Source organism: Microcaecilia unicolor, chromosome 7 (assembly GCF_901765095.1).
Source record: "Microcaecilia unicolor chromosome 7, aMicUni1.1, whole genome shotgun sequence".
NCBI classification, from domain to species: domain Eukaryota; kingdom Metazoa; phylum Chordata; class Amphibia; order Gymnophiona; family Siphonopidae; genus Microcaecilia; species Microcaecilia unicolor.
In genome coordinates, this window is record NC_044037.1 from 231,672,051 (window position 1) to 231,689,680 (window position 17,630).

The 17,630-nt window shown below is 43.5% G+C and overlaps 1 protein-coding gene across 1 annotated transcript in view; it reads left to right on the forward strand.

Moving 5' to 3' along the window:
* LRP2 (LDL receptor related protein 2) overlaps positions 1–17,630 on the forward strand; it is a 334,494-nt gene that overhangs the window by 209,029 nt on the left and 107,835 nt on the right. The window contains exons 47-48 of the mRNA XM_030210857.1: positions 4,988–5,140; positions 5,964–6,134. Of these exons, the coding sequence (XP_030066717.1) occupies positions 4,988–5,140; positions 5,964–6,134 (324 nt within the window). The remainder of the gene's footprint in view (positions 1–4,987; positions 5,141–5,963; positions 6,135–17,630) is intronic.

Here is a 17,630-nt window from a genome sequence, read left to right on the forward strand (position 1 = left end):
TTTTAATAAATTAACTTTTAAAACACCCTAGAATAATGGTACTTTCTGGTGCCCTCATGATGAGAGCACAGCATTAGTAAGGTGGATTGGGGGATCTTACATATGGATCTAAAATATCCCTCTCTTCCAGAGATATTATATATATATATATATATATATATATATATATATATATATATATATATATATATATATATATATATATATATATATATATATTAGTCTTCATTGCAAATTAAGTTTTTGTGATTTTCATTGTACTTTCTTGTTATGTTTTCATACATTTGTGTTTTTACACACATTGTATGGTTGCAAAAAAATGTTTTCCATGTGCAAATTGTATACAGCATTAATTTATAGGTATATACACATACAAGCAATTTGCATGCACTTCACTTCATGGGGCCAATAGTCAAAGTGATTTCATCAAGCTGGAGAAACTCCTGCCTGGTAAAATTGCCTGTGGGGAGTTATCCACTGATACTAGGCAGCACCTAACTGGATAATGTGGCTAAATATCAACACTAACTACCTCAGCTATTCAGTGGGTGGCCCAGGAGCACAGTTGGCACTTAAACAGTTAAATACTGATGTCTGGCCAAATAGGACCCCAAGAATAGCAGTCCTATCTGTCAATGGTTTAACTTAACCAGTTAAGGCTGAATAATAGAAATAGTCACCTCTGACAGTCCTAAAAAATTTCCTTATGATTAGTTATGGTCTAATCTACTTTTTATGCGTTGGGAATATTGTGGTAAATTATTGAACCTCCCCTGCATTTTAATAAACAAATTGACCAAAGTGAAGCATCTAGGCATAAGCATTTATACCAGCCTTAGGGCTAGTGTAAGTGACTGCGCCTTGATATAAGTGTGTTTTTGGTCATTTGTGCTGGTATTCTATAAAGAAAAGTAGGTGGCTTCTTTTCTGTATAGCATAGGCTTAAAATAGGTGCAACGACCAGCATATTTCCTGGGCATCATGTTATAGAATTATCTCCTTTGATAGCAATTGTATAACTAGGGACCTCCATTTAGGTGCCCTGAGGGTGGACGGTAGGAGCCTATTCATTTTGAATATTGCCCAGCCAGATTTTCTTTATTTTTACTTGTTCTCACAAAGTTTCTGTCTCAAAGAATATTTAACAACATCTGCATTGACTTGGGAGCCTAAACGTGTCAAATTTGTTGAGAAGTTGTCAGCCTGTGCTTGCAGTTTATGAGACTGGAGGGTAATAATCTCCTGTTGGTTTAACAGAGGGCTGCCGAATGCAAGCTCTGACTATCCCTAGTGGGCCTCATTGGTTCACATTCACACTATCAAACTTTAGATTTTGGCTTTTATTTTCGACTTTGGCCAAAACCAGGTGACAAGTTTTGTCTGCAGTTTCGGTTTCAGCTGAAAGTATTCAGACTGCTTTGGTAACAGTTTCGGTTTCAGCCAAAACTGAAAAAAGCAATTTCGGTCAGCCTCTAGTGCTGCTTTATTATGAAAGGTCTTCTATATAGGTCTCTAATGTGTTTGTTTTTGTCAGGGTTTGGTTACTGGAGCTGTAAAGGGATTCCACCCGTTCCTGTAGTCTTCAGTATCTTGGAAGAGATGTTACAGGGGTCCATTTTCATTTTTCCACCCAGGGCCTATTGAGTCCTAGCTACACCATCGGACAAAACACACGTATTTGTAAACAAGTTTGGTGTAGGCATGTTCTGGGATAGAGTATAGGTGGAATATGAGTAAAGTCACAATTTTGTTTATAATTTTTAGAATACGCATGTAAATATATGCAAGTTAATTTTGTTATGATTTCTGCAGAATTTGTGCCATTCTAATGCATAAAAATCATCATGTGGCACTGCATAAGCTTATGCAGGATCTGGATGGCTGGTTTGTGGTGTGGGCCAGGGAGCTAGCGGGACCTGGGTAGCATTGTGTTCAGTGTATGCTCCTAATGTATACGCTCACTGTTTTTTCTCCAGGCTGTTTCCCACTTGATGTCCTGGGGGGTGGGGGGTAATTAGCTTCTTATTGGGGGGGATTTTAATATTACCACACACCCTACCATCGACTCTCATCTGCCGAAGCCTCGAGCCTCTGATTGGGAGGGCAAGGGACTTAATTTTTTGCTGCACGAACTTAGCCTGCTTGACATCTGGCGGTTGCTTCACCCTGCATACTCACTTAGATTATATTTATCTATTTACTTATTTAGATTTTGCTCACACCTTTTCAGTAGTAGCTCAAGGTGAGTTTCATTTAGGTACACTGGATATTTCTCTGTCCCAGGAGGGCTCACAATCTAAGTTTGCACCTGAGGCAATGGAGGGTTAAGTGACTTGCCCAAGATCACAAGGAGCAGCAGCGGGATTTGATCCGGCCACCTCTGGATTGCAAAACCGGTGCAATAACAGTAATATGTTATTGGCTTCTTCTTTTCTTCTCCAGGTGACAGCTGCTGGCGGTTTCTGACCATTGTTTAGTTGGGTGGATATTCAGTGGCACTCGGGGTATCAAGCAGAGGTGTGGCATATGAATCCAACACTGTATTTAGACCCTCGGCTCCGAATCTTTTTACGTTAAGCATGGGACCATTATTTGATTGACAGTGACCCTGGGGAGGTTGATACTGTGACTTATTTGCAGGCGAGAAATGCTGTTTTATGGGAAACTTTTGGCTTATGTAGCACATTCGAGACGGGAGTGGGACAGTTGTTGATTGTCATTGACTGCACAATTGCAGCGGGTGCAGGGTGTTCACATTCTTACCAGAGATCCCACGGCACAGCAGGATTATATTGACCTGCCTAAGCAGATTAATGAGTTGTTAAGCAGCAGAATATTCACATGTATAAATATGATCTGCACCACTGGGGCAACAAGGCTGAGAAATTGCTTTCTGCTTTGGTCTGGCGGGGGGGGGGGGGGGGGAGCAAAGCAGGTGATCAGTCAGGTGTGCACATTGGCAGGGCATTGGGTTACCATGGCAAGGGATGTCCAAGATGCATTTGTGACTTTCTGTAAGGCTCTTTACGATCGAGGCTATAGCAATAATGTGCAGCAGGATTCCTTCATTCAGGGTTTAGAGCTGCCCCAGTTGACTCAGGTTCAGCGAGACATTTTGAACATGCTTATTACGGCCCTTGAGATCTCGCAAACTATTAAACACCTTAAGCTGGCCTTGTCTCCAGGACCTGATGGCCTTGGAGCTGAGTTTTATAAAACTTTGAGAGGGAAGATCATGCCCCCTTTTCAGGACTTGTGCAGGCATCTTTGTACTTCTGGGGTAGAGGGGTGCAGGATGACCCATGCCCTTGTCGTAGTGTTGCCCAAACCTGGTAGGGAGAGGGAGTTGTGAGGTCTTACCGTCCCATTTCATTACTAAACCAGGATATCAAGATGGCCCGTCGTTTAGGAAGTGTGTTGCCCGATTTGGGAGAGGATCTGTCTGTGGACGAGTTGCCCGCTTGCTTTACAGCGGCTTTTAAGGTCATTCCCAATGCTGGGCTCCATGAGTTGCAGTAAACTCTTGCATGGGGCTTACGTTACTTGCCAGAGGGAGTTGTGGAAGGATGCCACCTGTTTGCAGTGTCACCGGTTTGGAGGCACCTTGATTCATCAGTTTTTGGAGTGTCTAATGAGTTTTGGGCAGGAGTGATTGATTCCTCAGAGCGAGTGACAGGCCTGTCTCTTGAGTGGTCTTATAATGTGTTACTGTTGGGTGTGGGGCTGTGTTGAGTGAACAGGGGGTTGTTGAGTATCAGAGTCACTTTATTTGTTTGGCCTTAGTCCTAGCCCGGAAGACCATACTGGTTCATTGGGTGGCTGAGCAACCACCATTTTTGAGGCATTGGCATTCTCTTATAGTCAGATGGCCTGTTGGGAGCAAGAGCGCTGGCAGTCTTCCCATTGGTTAACAAGACAAGCATATCTGCCGCTTTGGCACACTTATGTGGTTTTATTTCCAGGGACTTCGGGAGACCTCAGGATTGGAGGGGGGGAGGAGGTGGGTAGTTTGTCTGTTCGTCTGTAGGGTATTCAGAAAATGTTTGGGATGTTTCAGTTAGCAGTTTACTTGAGACAGACATGGGGAAGCAACTGCTTGCCCTGGGATTTGTAGTATGGAATGTTGCCACTATTTGGGTTTCTGCAGGTACTTGTAACCTGGATTGGCCACTGTTGGAAGCAGGATACTGGGCTTGATGGACCATTGGTCTGATCCACTATGGCTATTTTTATGTTCTTATATTGTTGTTGCTGGATTTTTTTTTTTTTTTTGCCTTACTCTCATTGTGCCTAGTGCTATTGATTTTTGCAGACTTTGTTGTATGCTTTCTGGACATTCTGTACACTAACAAAGATATTTGCAAAAAGATAAATAAATAAAATCACTCTCAAAAGAAATAATGGTGATTCTCAAAACTTGGGAAGTGAGGTAATTGGCAGTGTTTTAAAGGCATTTACCTGTTTAGATGGCTGGGGGAAGAGAATATTACCACATGTAAATTCAATTATAAAATATATACATGCTATTCCCTGCCCTTCCCCCATCCACTATCTGGATTAGTATCAAGCACAGTGCATACAGATACTTTTAATTTACAGGTGAGCTTTGCACGTGATAATTCTCAACAAGTGACAATATGATGAATGTGAAGTTACATACACACTCAAGATTTCAGAATATTAATAAAAAATAAAATGGCCAGTGCATTTTCTTTCTAAGCACTGATTGTGGTGCTGGGACAAATGTAGGGTGATGGCAGAAAATGCTAAATGAGGGTCAGGTGATGAGCAGTGAAATATGATTATATTGAGTGTATGGAAATCATAATGCAGTCTTAAGTCTACTTACCCCAGAAACTCCAAAGATTTTCACTTGATTGTTTAATGTTGCTGTGACATTTTCTATTGTATAAAAGTATTGTAAAGCATTCTAAAATAAAAATAAACTAATAGCATTGTGTTATATGATTCCTCTAATGAATTTCAGAAAAATGTACTGGGTGGATGCTTACAAAGACTGTTTGAATGTTGCTGAGCTCGATGGCAGATTTCGCAAAAAACTGGCGGATCACTGCGTGGACATTAACAATACCTTCTGCTTCCAGAACCCCAGAGCTCTCGTGGTCCATCCAAAATATGGGTAGGTCACTTCCCAAATACTCTTATGTTTCATAGTTTGTACATACAGGGGTCCTATTCCTATGCTGCGATAAAAGGGGGCCTGAGCTAGCGTCAGCGTGTGTTTTTGACACGTGCTGAGGCCCCATTTTACCACTGGGTAATGGCAGGCGCTGTGGGTGGTAACTACTACCAGGCTCCGCGTGCCAACCCTTTAGTAAAAGGGCCCCACAGAGACCTATGCGATAAACTTTAGAATGGGCATTCAGGGGCCCTTTTATGAAAGCGTGGAAAGCCTACCTCAGGTTTGCCGCATGACAATTCAGCTCTACTGCCAGGCTTCTGGCTACCATGCTAACCTGCTGTGCATGGTCCGGTTACACCGGACCATGCACAGCACTGCCTGATTACCACCGGGTTAAGCACCAGTGCTACAAAAATAGAAAATATTTTTGTAGCACCGGAAATGGCGCATGCTGGGGGTTGGAACCACCTCCGGGCTCCTGAGGTAGTTCCAAATTGGCGCTCGGCAAGTCTGTTGCCACACACCAACCCTTTAGTAAAAGAGCCTCATAATTAGTTTAACCTGATGTATCTTATGCATTGATTACCAGTCTAAATGTGGCTTTAATCTACAACCCCCTTAAGATAAATTATTTTAGTCTGCTTATATAAATTGTTTATTTCAGACATCTTTGGAGTGCATATAATTACTTAAGCATATATTGCTTTTCAACCTATTTTAAATCATTTCTTATAGGGATCCTCACTTTCTGATTTAAAATTTTGAAAACGAGGTGGCACATTATTGCTCTGCTACTAATCATAATTGTCTGTTTTAACAGGCAGGTTTACTGGACAGACTGGGGAGACAGAGCATTTATTGGCAGAGTGGGCATGGATGGCAAGAACAAGACAGTAATTATCTCCACCAAACTGGAATGGCCCAATGGACTTACCATAGATTACACCAATGACAAGCTTTACTGGGCAGATGCCCACCTGAACTACATTGAGTACGTACATAGAGAAGAATAAAGCAACTGGGTAACTGTTATTAAAAAAATTTCACTGGTAACGCTTTAGATAAAAAGCGCCTGTTAAGTATCTTAAAGAGAAAGGGAGTGATGGTGGTCCATGACACTCCTGGCTCCTTTTACTAAGCCGTGTAGGCGTCTACACGCGCCAAATGCATGCCAAATTGGAGTTACCGCCCAGTTACCGCATGGCCCTTGCGATAATTTCAATTTTGGTGCGCATCTGCTACTCACATCTGAAAAATATTTTTTATTTTCTGGCGCACGTAACGGACGCGCACCAAGTGGCATATGATGCGCTCAGGTCATTACCGCCCAGATTCTTTACCGCTAGGTCTATGGCTGGCGGTAAGGTCTCAGTCCCAAAATGGACGCGCGGCGATTTTGATTTTGCCGCATGTCCATTTTCGGCAAAGAAAAGAGGCCTTTTTTACAGGCACGCTAAAAAATGGATCGGCGTACGCCCAAAACCCATGCCTACACTACCACAAGCCATTTTTCAGCGCGCCTTTGTAAAAGGACCCCTCCATTTGTTTTAATATCAATTCGCATGATATTTAAAGGAAAATGACCGCTAAAATGACACTTAGGGGCCCTTTTACTAAGCCGCAGTAGTCTCTACATGCATGCAGTGTGCGCCCAAATGAGACTAGCACCAGGCAGTGCACCGTTTTGATGGTAATTTCAGATTTGGCGAGCACCCATGTGCGGATGAATTATTTATTTATTTCCTCTTATGCGCTTCAGTTCCAGTGGTAATTGGTACTTGGCACATGCAGACCGGTCACCATGTGTGTAGTGCATGAGCCTTTACTGCTAGATCAATGGGTGGCGTTAAGGGCTCAGGCCGCTATTGGGCATTCTGGTTTTATTGTTACCGCAGGCCCTTTTCACGTCCCATTAAAGAAAGCTATTTTTTGTAGATGCAGTAAAAACTGACCTGGTGCGTGCCCAATACATGCGCCTACTCTACTGCAGGCCACTTTTTACTGCGATTAAGTAAAAGGTCCCCTTAGGTTGCTATCCAGCATTGAATATGCTAGTTAGCGGCTTAAAGATAGCCAGTTATTATCGAGCGATATAACAGGCTATCCACCGATTTTTAAATGGCAGCCATATTTGGCCTCCATAATAGGTAGAATTACTTTAGCCGGTCAGAATTTAACTGGCCAGTGCTGAATATCAGCTTCGCCGGTTAAAGTCGTACCAGCCAAAGTTAAACCGGATATTCAATGCCGGTCACCGGAAACGGCCCGGCATTGAATATCTGAGTTTAGCGCAGACCACGGGAGACAGCTTGGCTATCTCCTGTGGGCTGAATATCGGGTAGAATATTTTTAATGCAGTGCACATAGCATACTTCAGTTTTGGGATTTACAAATCTCACAAATATATACATACTGGGACCAATATTCAGCCCATGGAAGGCAGGCCAGCTAAGTCCCGCAGTTGGCGCTGAGTCCGGATATTCAATGCCAGGCTGTTTCCAGTGACCGGCATTGAATATCCGGGTTGTTTTGGTTGCAGTAAACTTAACTGGCTAAGTTAATATTCAGCGCTGGCTGGTTAAGCTTATAGTGGCCAAAGATAGGCCTTCTATTTCGGTGGTCCAATTTGACCACTTAACTTGGCTAGCGAAGTGCTGAATATTCGCGGATAGCCAGTTATATCACATGATATAACTGGTTATCCACTATGCGCTGACCACTGAATATTCGCAGATAGCCAGTTAAGTGCTATTTAACTGGCCAGGAGCCATATCTGGCCAGTTAAAAGTGCTGAATATCAGCTGAATTAAGAACTATATACGTTAAATATGTATATATTAAGAACTGAATACGTTAGATTTACATTTTAAAAATGAGTTCAATGACTGCTTTCTAAACTTCAAGCCACTGTGTAGCTGGTCATTTGTGTGGCATCTACACATGTAAATAGTGTCATTTATATGAGTATATTGCATACATGTGTAAATGGTGGTTTCAGAAAGCTGATACTATTTACAAACAGCAATTTCAGCATTTATCATGCAGTAAAAACACAAAATTCATGTTCAGAACAAGGGGGAGCCAGGGGTCAGCTGGCACCATTTTGGAGTTTGGTGTTAGCAGGGCAGGAGTGACTGGGGATAACTTCTGCCCCCTTTGGACCCCAGGGCTATGAACTATGCTGTAGGGGGAAGGGAAGACCTTGGTGGGGGAGGAGATCATTGGGCATACTTCAGCTGATGGTGAGATTTGGAAGTCAGGTAATAACATGGTGTAAGTATTCTGATTAGAATAATTACCACAATGGCTATGCCTAAGAAATAATTTGCTCCCAATTTTGGCCCTGGAAGCTTGGAAATCTTGGCTGTGCTAATGAAAGGAAGTGCCCAGTTATATATATTATGATTTATTAGAGTTAAATCATAATATTCATATGGCAATCAGGCATACCAAAAATTGGCCCTTGGTAGCAAATGAATACAAATATATATATATATTCTGGTATACAGCAAAACTAGGATTATTCCTTAGTAAATTAGTTATTGCACAGTACACAAGTGAAAGTGAAAGTTTGGAGACCACACTCCAAATTGGCCTGACCTGTACTTTCGCAGAATGATGAAATGTACATCTATCACTCCCACACCATAGGAATGTACCTTTCTCACTAGACCTAGACCTAGACCTCCAGCACATCTCGGGGTCATCCTTCCTGGGCTGCAGCTAGCTTTAGACAGTAAGCATAGGTCAGCTGTAGCTGATGTCACAGAACTCGGGATGGTGAGCCCTTAGGCTGCAGCCAGGCTGTAGCAGATAAGTCCTCTGGGGAGGCGCAAAGCAGAGGCAAACCAGACACTGAATGCAAACAAAATACCAGACATGGAAAATAGACAGAGCACACTCAAGACAAGGTGAAACCAGAGCCTGGCTAAAGCAAAAACCAGGAACAGAACTTAACAAAAGCAGGAACTAGGAACAAAGGAAGGGCACTTATACGGGCCACAAGGCCGAACTGGAACCCACTCATACCAGAGGGAAGGGGAAAAACAGAACGGAATCTCTCAAGCAGTGCACACACACTGCACTAAACAGAGCCACAAACCAGGGGTCAAAAGACCCTACACACAGGCACAAAGAAACTGAAGGGGAAAGGACAACCCCACTTAGACTCACATGGTAGAAACCACAAGTAATAGATAAGAAAACCACACAGGGAGGCAACACAGGGCTGTGCTTAGAACCACAGCTATACACGAATAGTCCTAACCAAGTCAAACAGAAATCACACAGAGAGGTAGCTCAGGGCTGAGCTAGTAGTCCCAGCTAGACAAAAGAGCTGTCCACTCATGCCACACAGAGAAGCAGCTCAAGGCTGAGCTATAAGTCACAGTTAACAGAACCACCCACTCAAACAGAACCAAACAGAGAGGATGCTCAGGGTTGTGCTAGTAGACACAGCTAAACGGAAGAACAGCCCACTCGTGCCATACAGAGAGGCCGCTCAGGGCGGCGCTAGTAGTCACAGCTAAACAGAAGAGCAACCCACTCACACACAAACAGAAACCAAACAGAGAGGACACTCAAGGCTGTGCTAGTAGACACAGCTAAATGGAAGAACAGCCCACTTGTGCCACACAGAGAGGTCACACAGGGCTGCACTAATAGTCACAGCTAAACGGAAGAGAAACCCACTCAAACTCAAAACAGAAACCTCACAGAGAGGACTCAAACAGAAATCACACAGGGAAAGCTGAAGACAAAGCCACACGTCCATAGTAAAGGAACACTCATAGCTGTACCACACAGCACTCAAGGGAAAAAGGAAGCCATTCATAGGAACACTCTAAGCTGTACCATACAGCACTCAGGGAAAAGGGAAGCCACTCAAAGGAATACACAAGGGTGTGCCACCAGGCACTCAAGGAAAAATGGAAGCCACTCATAGGAATACACAAGGCTGTGCCCCACAGCACTCAAGGGTAAAGGGAAACCACTCATAGGAATACACAAGGGAGTGCCACAGAGTCAAATAACAGACACTAGAGACAAAGAGGAAAGCAAGCAAAAAAGAGAAGGCTGCCTTTACATACACGAGTCAAATAAGGAGCAATACTCACAAGAACCAAGAAACAAACACAGCAGACAAAGAGTTAATGCAGGCTAAAAAGGGAAGGGAAGCTTCTAATACACAAGTCAGAAAGAAGCAGTGCTCACCAGAGCCAAATAACAAACACTTCAGACAAAGAGTAACAGCAAACAAAAGAAAAACAAGCAAAGAATGTTCTTACCAGAACGGTGAATCCCCTGGCTACATGAATGGATTGATCGACCTCCCTGCTAGAAACAGATCTATTTCTTCACAAACTTATCTTAACCTACACCTTCCCAATTGTAGAGGAATTAAATACAAGACCTACTACGCATCCAGTTTCTCCTTTTTGGGCAGCTAGCTTTGGAACGCTATACCCAGACCAATCTGATTAATAAATGACTTCTTGCCCTTTAGAAAAATGCTGAAAGCTCATCTCTTTAAGCAAGCCTACCCAAATGGTCCACTCGTCAACTCGTCAAATCTCGTCAACTTCCACCCCCAATTCTGTTCTGACTTAAATACCAACCTCCCATCCTTCTCTTTCCATCTCTCCTTAATTTTATCCCTCCTTACCCTTTCTCCTAAATTACACTATCCTATCCTGTCTACCCTCTTTTATCCTAGTCATATATTATCTAGCTCAACTTATCATACACTACTAAGCCCAACTTTTTCATTGTTTTACTACTGTTTTATTAAAATTCTATTAACTTTGTATTTCAAATTACTATGTAAGCCGCATTGAGCCTGCATTGTGTGGGAAAGCGCGGGGTACAAATGTAATAATAATAATAATAAAAACTCAGCCAGCACACAGCTGGGTAGGGAAAGGAAAGGCAGGCAGAGAGAGAGAGAGAGAGAGAGAGAGAGAGAGAGAGAGCAGACACAGCTGCACAGAAGCAAAGTAATCAAAGAAAGAAGCTGGCAAAAACCAGGTCTCTGAATAGTGAAAGGTAACGAGGGAAACCACACAGGGAAACAAAACAGGCTAAGCTGGAGAGCCTAGTTAACAGGGAAGTAATCCATATAGGTTCAAACCAGAACCACACACACACACACACACACACACACACACACACACAGAAACAGAGCAGGGCTTTGCTTGGAGTCAAAGCAACAGGAAAATAATTCATACAGGTTCAAACCAGAACCAAACACACTGGGTTCAGAGCTGTGCCCAATGGCACAGCTAACAAGAAGACCAGTTCCCTCAGAATTAAACAACAAGAACAGGACAACAAGGGACACCAAAGCGAGGCTTGGCTAACAGGAAGAAAAACAACAGGAAAAAAGCAGACTGGAGAGGTCACAGAGCTAGATACAGAGAAACAGTAGGTCTGGACAAAAGGGCATGGCCACAACCGTGACAGCTGAATGGTATGAGTGGCTTCCATCACTTCCACCAGGTCATCACTGTTATGGAAGCAACTGTGACAGAGAGGTTAGGAAACTTAGGTTTTTCTCTGATGTTACATTAAGCTTCATATATCAGAATAGCTGCGAACACCATCAAGTCTTCTTCGGTAACTATCTGTACGAGGGAAAAACACAGGACAAAAACAGCTACTCTGGATGAACTGGGACCCTAACTCTTGCTTGTCAAATCAGGTGTGGTTGGATAGAGGTACCACATAAGCAGGTGATGGTCCTTTGTACCAGGACTGGTCATAACTGGTGTAGATACATTGTTGGTTGTCCAAGCTATATTTGGCTGGGAAACTCACTTGCTCTCATGTCTAAATCAGTGAACAATTAAATTGGAAAGAGAACGGAAATAACTGAACTCCAAAACCACCACACACATACACAACCAGAGGGAAAGTGGACAACCACACCTTCTGGGAAACAGCAAGGAACGAACATAGCAACCTAACACCAAATGACACCCACTTCATGTGAAACTGGGATGAAACAAGTGAAAATATCCTGAATAGAATAGCATCACTTAAAACAAAAGCAAGAAACAAAAAACAACGAAGACTCTGGTTCAACGATGAACATAAAGAAAGCAAAATCAGAATGCTATAACACATATGCGAACCCAGAACAGATAAATAAAAAAAAAAAAAATTCAAAATCATGAACAGTCTAATGAAAACCCAGTATGTACTGGCATCAACCAAAACACCACCCAATGCGAACAAGCTTGCACAGTATTTTGAACAAAAAATAATAAAAACAAGATCCAACCTTGCGATACCTCAGACATCCATCACAGACTTCTTACAAGACTGCAAAACCAACAACATCCAAACCATGGCAGACAGAATCTGGGTCCTTTTTCAAACCTCTACAACAAATTCTACTCTTTAAAACCCTGTCTTGCAGGTGTGAATTCACGTATATTTATGAAAATATGTGGAGAAAAAAAGACTTCAGAAACCACAGGAAAATTCTCTGTAAAGGAGCACCTTTCACAGTTGAGAGAACTCCTCTCTTCAATCACTAGTCTTCACAAAAAAAATTCCACTCTTCTTATTCATAAAATACTTGTGCATACACCTTTGACAATACAAAAAGGTAGAGGCTGATCACTAAGCCACAAATGCGGTGAAATATACTTTAAATTATAACTTAGCTTGAATCATCTTAATATCGACAGTCCATCTTCTCTTCCATAGTGTCCAATAATCATAAGCCCAACAGGAGAACCCTGTTTCACCAAAACCGGGCTGTTTCAAGGGCTAGAATTACTTTCAATTTCCAAGCTTCTGACGTACACCACAATATTGCCTCTTCTTGGCATCTTTAAACTTCAAGTGGCTTCTCTTCCATATATATACACGTCATTTCCCACAATGTCATTTCCCACAGTGACGTCGACATTAAACAAAGGGCTATAGTATTACCACCATCACGCATCAAGAGAGTCTCTTCACAAAAAAGCTTTCCACTCTATCGATATATTTAAACCTTTCGGGATTACGGTTTGTAATGTATATATCCATCGTTCTTTTTGTCTTAATAATTTCCTCACGTCTCCTCTACGCTCTACGCTCCTTTTTCAAACCACCATAAACAAGCAAAGTGAAGGCAGCACTGACAAAATACACACATGCAAAATGCTTGCTAGACAAATGCCCCAACTATATGATGGAAAACCTATCGGAATGGTTCATTGAATGCATCACCAAAAACTTCACATATATGTTCTCAAAAGGTAAAGGTGAAATCATACTCACTCCAATACCCAAGAACACAACTAACAAGATCAACGATCTCACAAACTACAGACCAGTGGCTTCAATACCACTGTTGACCAAAACAATGGAGGGCCTGGTAGCACAACAACTAATGGACTACATCAGTGGTGTGCTGGTAAATTTTTAACAACAGGCTCTCTCCCCGGTCCACCTCTGCGCCCCCCCCCCCCCCGTCTACCCTTGCGCCCCCCCGTCCCCCTGTGCGCCCCCCATCCACCTGTGCGCCCCCCCGTCCACCTCTGCGCCGCCCCAAATTGCAGAGCTGGCTATAGCTGGGGGGGGGGGGGGGGGCGCAATGCATTACTCTCTCCAGGAAAAAAAAAATTAAATGATCCCAGGTTCCAAATAAAAAATGTTTAATGTGGGATAAAATGCCATAAATAAGTAAATAAATATAAACTTTTAATGTTGAGTACCTGATTCTCAAAGTGAACATATTCCAAACACTATAATGAAAATAAAATGATTTTTTTTTCTACCTTTGTTGTCTGGTGACTGTTTTTCTGATCATGCTGGCCCAGTATCCGATTCTGCTGCTATCTGTCCTCTTAACTCCGTTTCCAGGGCTTCCTTTTCATTTATTTCTTTCGTTTCTTCTTCATTTCTGGTCCTCAACTTCTGCCTATTTTCTTCATCCATATGCAGTTTTTCTCCTCTCTTCCTTTTACCTCATCTCATCTCCTTCCTCACTCTTCCCTCCCCTCCATCCATATCCAGCATTTCTTCTCTCTCCCCTCCTCTCCCCTGCCCTCCATACACCCATACCCAGTGACCCTTCTTTCCCCTGCCCTCCATCCACCAAATCCAGCAGTGACCCTCCTTTCCCCTGCCCTCCATCCACCCATACCCAGCGACGACCCTTCTCTCCCCTCCATGATCCACCCATGCCCAGCGACTCCCTAGTTCTCTCCCCTGCCACCCCCTCCTGAGTTGTTAATAGAATTCTCCTCCCTCCCTCCCGTCACCGATCTGACTCCTTTAATTCTTTGGGGCAGGCAGTCTTGCCTGCCCGCTGCAAGTGCTGACTCTCTCCTGCTGCCACACTGGGAAAAGACCAAGGGTCCATCGAGCCCAGCATCCTGTCCATGACAGCGGCCAATCCAGGCCAAGGGCACCTGGCAAGCTTCCCAAACGTACAAACATTCTATACGTTATTCCCGGAATTGTGGATTTTTCTCAAGTCCATTTAGTAGCAGTTTATGGACTTGTCCTTTAGGAAACTGTCTAACCCTTTTTTAAACTCTGCCAAGCTAACCGCTTTCACCACGTTCTCCGGCAACGAATTCCAGAGTTTAATTACGCGTTGAGTGAAGAAACATTTTCTCCGATTTGTTTAAATTTACTACACTGTAGTTTCATCGCATGCCCCCTAGTCCTAGTATTTTTGGAAAGCGTGAACAGATGCTTCACATCCACCTGTTCCACTCCACTCATTATTTTATATACCTCTATCATGTCTCCCCTCAGCTTTCTCTTCTCCAAGCTGAAAAGCCCTAGCCTCCTTAGTCTTTCTTCATAAGGAAGTCGTTCCATCCCCGCTATCATTTTAGTCGCCCTTCGCTGCACCTTTTCCAATTCTACTATATCTTTCTTCAGATGCGGCGACCAGAATTGAACACAATACTCAAGGTGCGGTCACACCATGAAGCGATATAACGGCATTATACACATCCTCACACCTGTTTTTCATACCTTTCCTAATAATACCCAGCATTCTATTCGCTTTCCGAGCTGCAGCAGCACACTGAGCAGAAGGTTTCAGTGTATTATCGATGACAACACCCAGATCCTTTCTTGGTCCATAACTCCTAACGTGGAACCTTGCATGACGTAGCTATAATTCGGGTTCTTTTTTCCCACATGCATCACCTTGCATTTGCTCACATTAACGTCAACTGCCATTTAGCCGCCCAGTCTCGTAAGGTCCTTCTGTAATTTTTCACAATCCTGTCGCGAGTTAACAACTTTGAATAACTTTGTGTCATCAGCAAATTTAATTACCTCGCTAGTTACTCCCATCTCTAAATCATTTATAAATATATTTAAAAGCAGCGGTCCTAGCACAGGACCCCTGAGGAACCCCACTAACTACCCTTCTCCATTGTGAATACTGCCCATTTAACCCCACTCTCTGTTTCCTATCCTTCAACCAGTTTTGAAGGGATATCCCCTGACCTCCAATTCCTCTGTAGTCTTTTCATGAGGTACCTTGTCAAACGCCTTTTGGAAATCCAGATACACAATATCAAACCGGCTCCCCTTTGTCCACATATTGGTTTACTCCTCTCAAAGAATTGAAGTAAATTGGTCAGGCAAGATTTCCCCACACAAAAGCCGTGCTGACTCGGTCTCAGTAATCCATGTCCTCGGATGCGCTCTGTAATTTTGTTTTTAATAATAGCCTCTAAAATTTCCCCTGGCACCGACGTCAACTCACCGGTCTATAATTTCACGGATCTCCCCTGGAAACCTTTTTAAAATGGGCGTTACATTGGCCACCCTCCAATCTTCCGGTACCATGCTCGATTTTAAGGACAAATTGCATATCACTAGCAGTAGCCTCCGTAAGCTCATTTTTCAGTTCTATCAGTACTCTTTCAGTTCTATCAGTACTCAATCACAGCCAATACCTTCACCATTAATCTCCAGAAATTAACAACAAATGAATATTAAAACACTTAATAAAAGAAAAAAGAAAACTAAATCATGACCAACCACTCTCCAAAAAAATGGCAGCTTAAAAAACTGCTGAATCAGCCAACATGTATAACTATAGGAGGGTTCAAAGTTAAACTTTGTAACTAGTATCATATGTATGAAAACACTACTCGAAATTAACAAACTGAATAATAGGCTACTGACTTACAGAAACTAATCCCAAAACTCTAAAACCCAAAGGAAACATATTTTAAAAGCAACTCTATCAGTAATCAGATAAAAGGTATGCTAACATCAAATGGTGACCACCTATGTGTGATAAAGCACAGGATGAGAGTAATGGTGAGGGCATTGGCTATAACTTATTTCTTTCTCCCATCCTGTGAAACAATGCGCTTGCCAGCTCAGATCTCTATTTGCGTGCAAATGAGGGTCTCCACATTCGTCCCTAATGATCAGTGGGCAGCACGCCAAACAAGGGTGCTGCTCCCGATGCAAACCCTACATCAGCTCGGAGCTGGCATTAGGGTTTGCCAGGAAGGAAGGAATGGGGGAGACCCACTGAAGAGGTTTTACAGGTCCAGGATTTTCTCCTGGACCTGTCAAACCTTTAGCCTGCCCCTCCCCCCCAACATAAGGCCTGGAGGTCCAGGCCCCCCACCCCCAAAATAAAAAAACCCTGGTGGTTTAGTGGGACTGCCAGCTTCCTCCGCCCCCCCCCCCCCACATTAAACAAAAATGCCTTGGTGGTCCAGTAGACCACTAATTCACTGCCCCTCCCACCCACCAACATCAACTAAAATGCCTGTTGATCCAGTGGGCCATTATCCCTCTCTCCCAAATCCCCCTTCCCGTAGCCTACCTGTTGTAGTAGATGGAGGAGGGAGAGACTAGCACTCCCTCCCTCCTCTTCGGCCGCCTCTTCAAAATGACGGTGCCTTGCCCGGTACATCGTGGGATACAGTGGGCAGGGTTAACCCTTTATGGAAGTTAACCACGCCAGCACATCCCAGGATGCACCGGGCAGGGCGCCGCCATTTGAGGAGGCGCCAGATGGGGAGGAAGGGAGTGCTGGTCCCTCCCTCCTCCAACTACTACAACAAGGTAGGCCTTTGGTGGGGGAATTGGACGGTGTTGTGAGAGAGAGATAGTGGTCCACTTGATCACCAGGGCATTTTAATTGATGTTAGTGGGTTGGAGGGGGTGAAGCTAGCAGTCTATTGGGAGTGGGGGGGGGGGGGGGGGAAGCTAGCCACCAGGGTTTTTGAGTTTTGGGGGTGGGGGGCATGGAGGGGGCGGGCTTAGGTTTGACAGGTCTGGGAGAAAATCCCGGACCTGTCAAACCTCTTCTGCTGTTTGACAGGTCCAGACTTTTGATAGCCCAGACCTGCCAAACAAGTGCAGGAGGCTTGTGCCTGAGTGCATTCTCAGGCACAATCCTCCCGCACTTTACCCCTACAATCAGAACAAATTACATGCCTATATTTGCATGCTATTAGTTCTCATCATAGGGGCATTAAAGTTCCACTGCCAT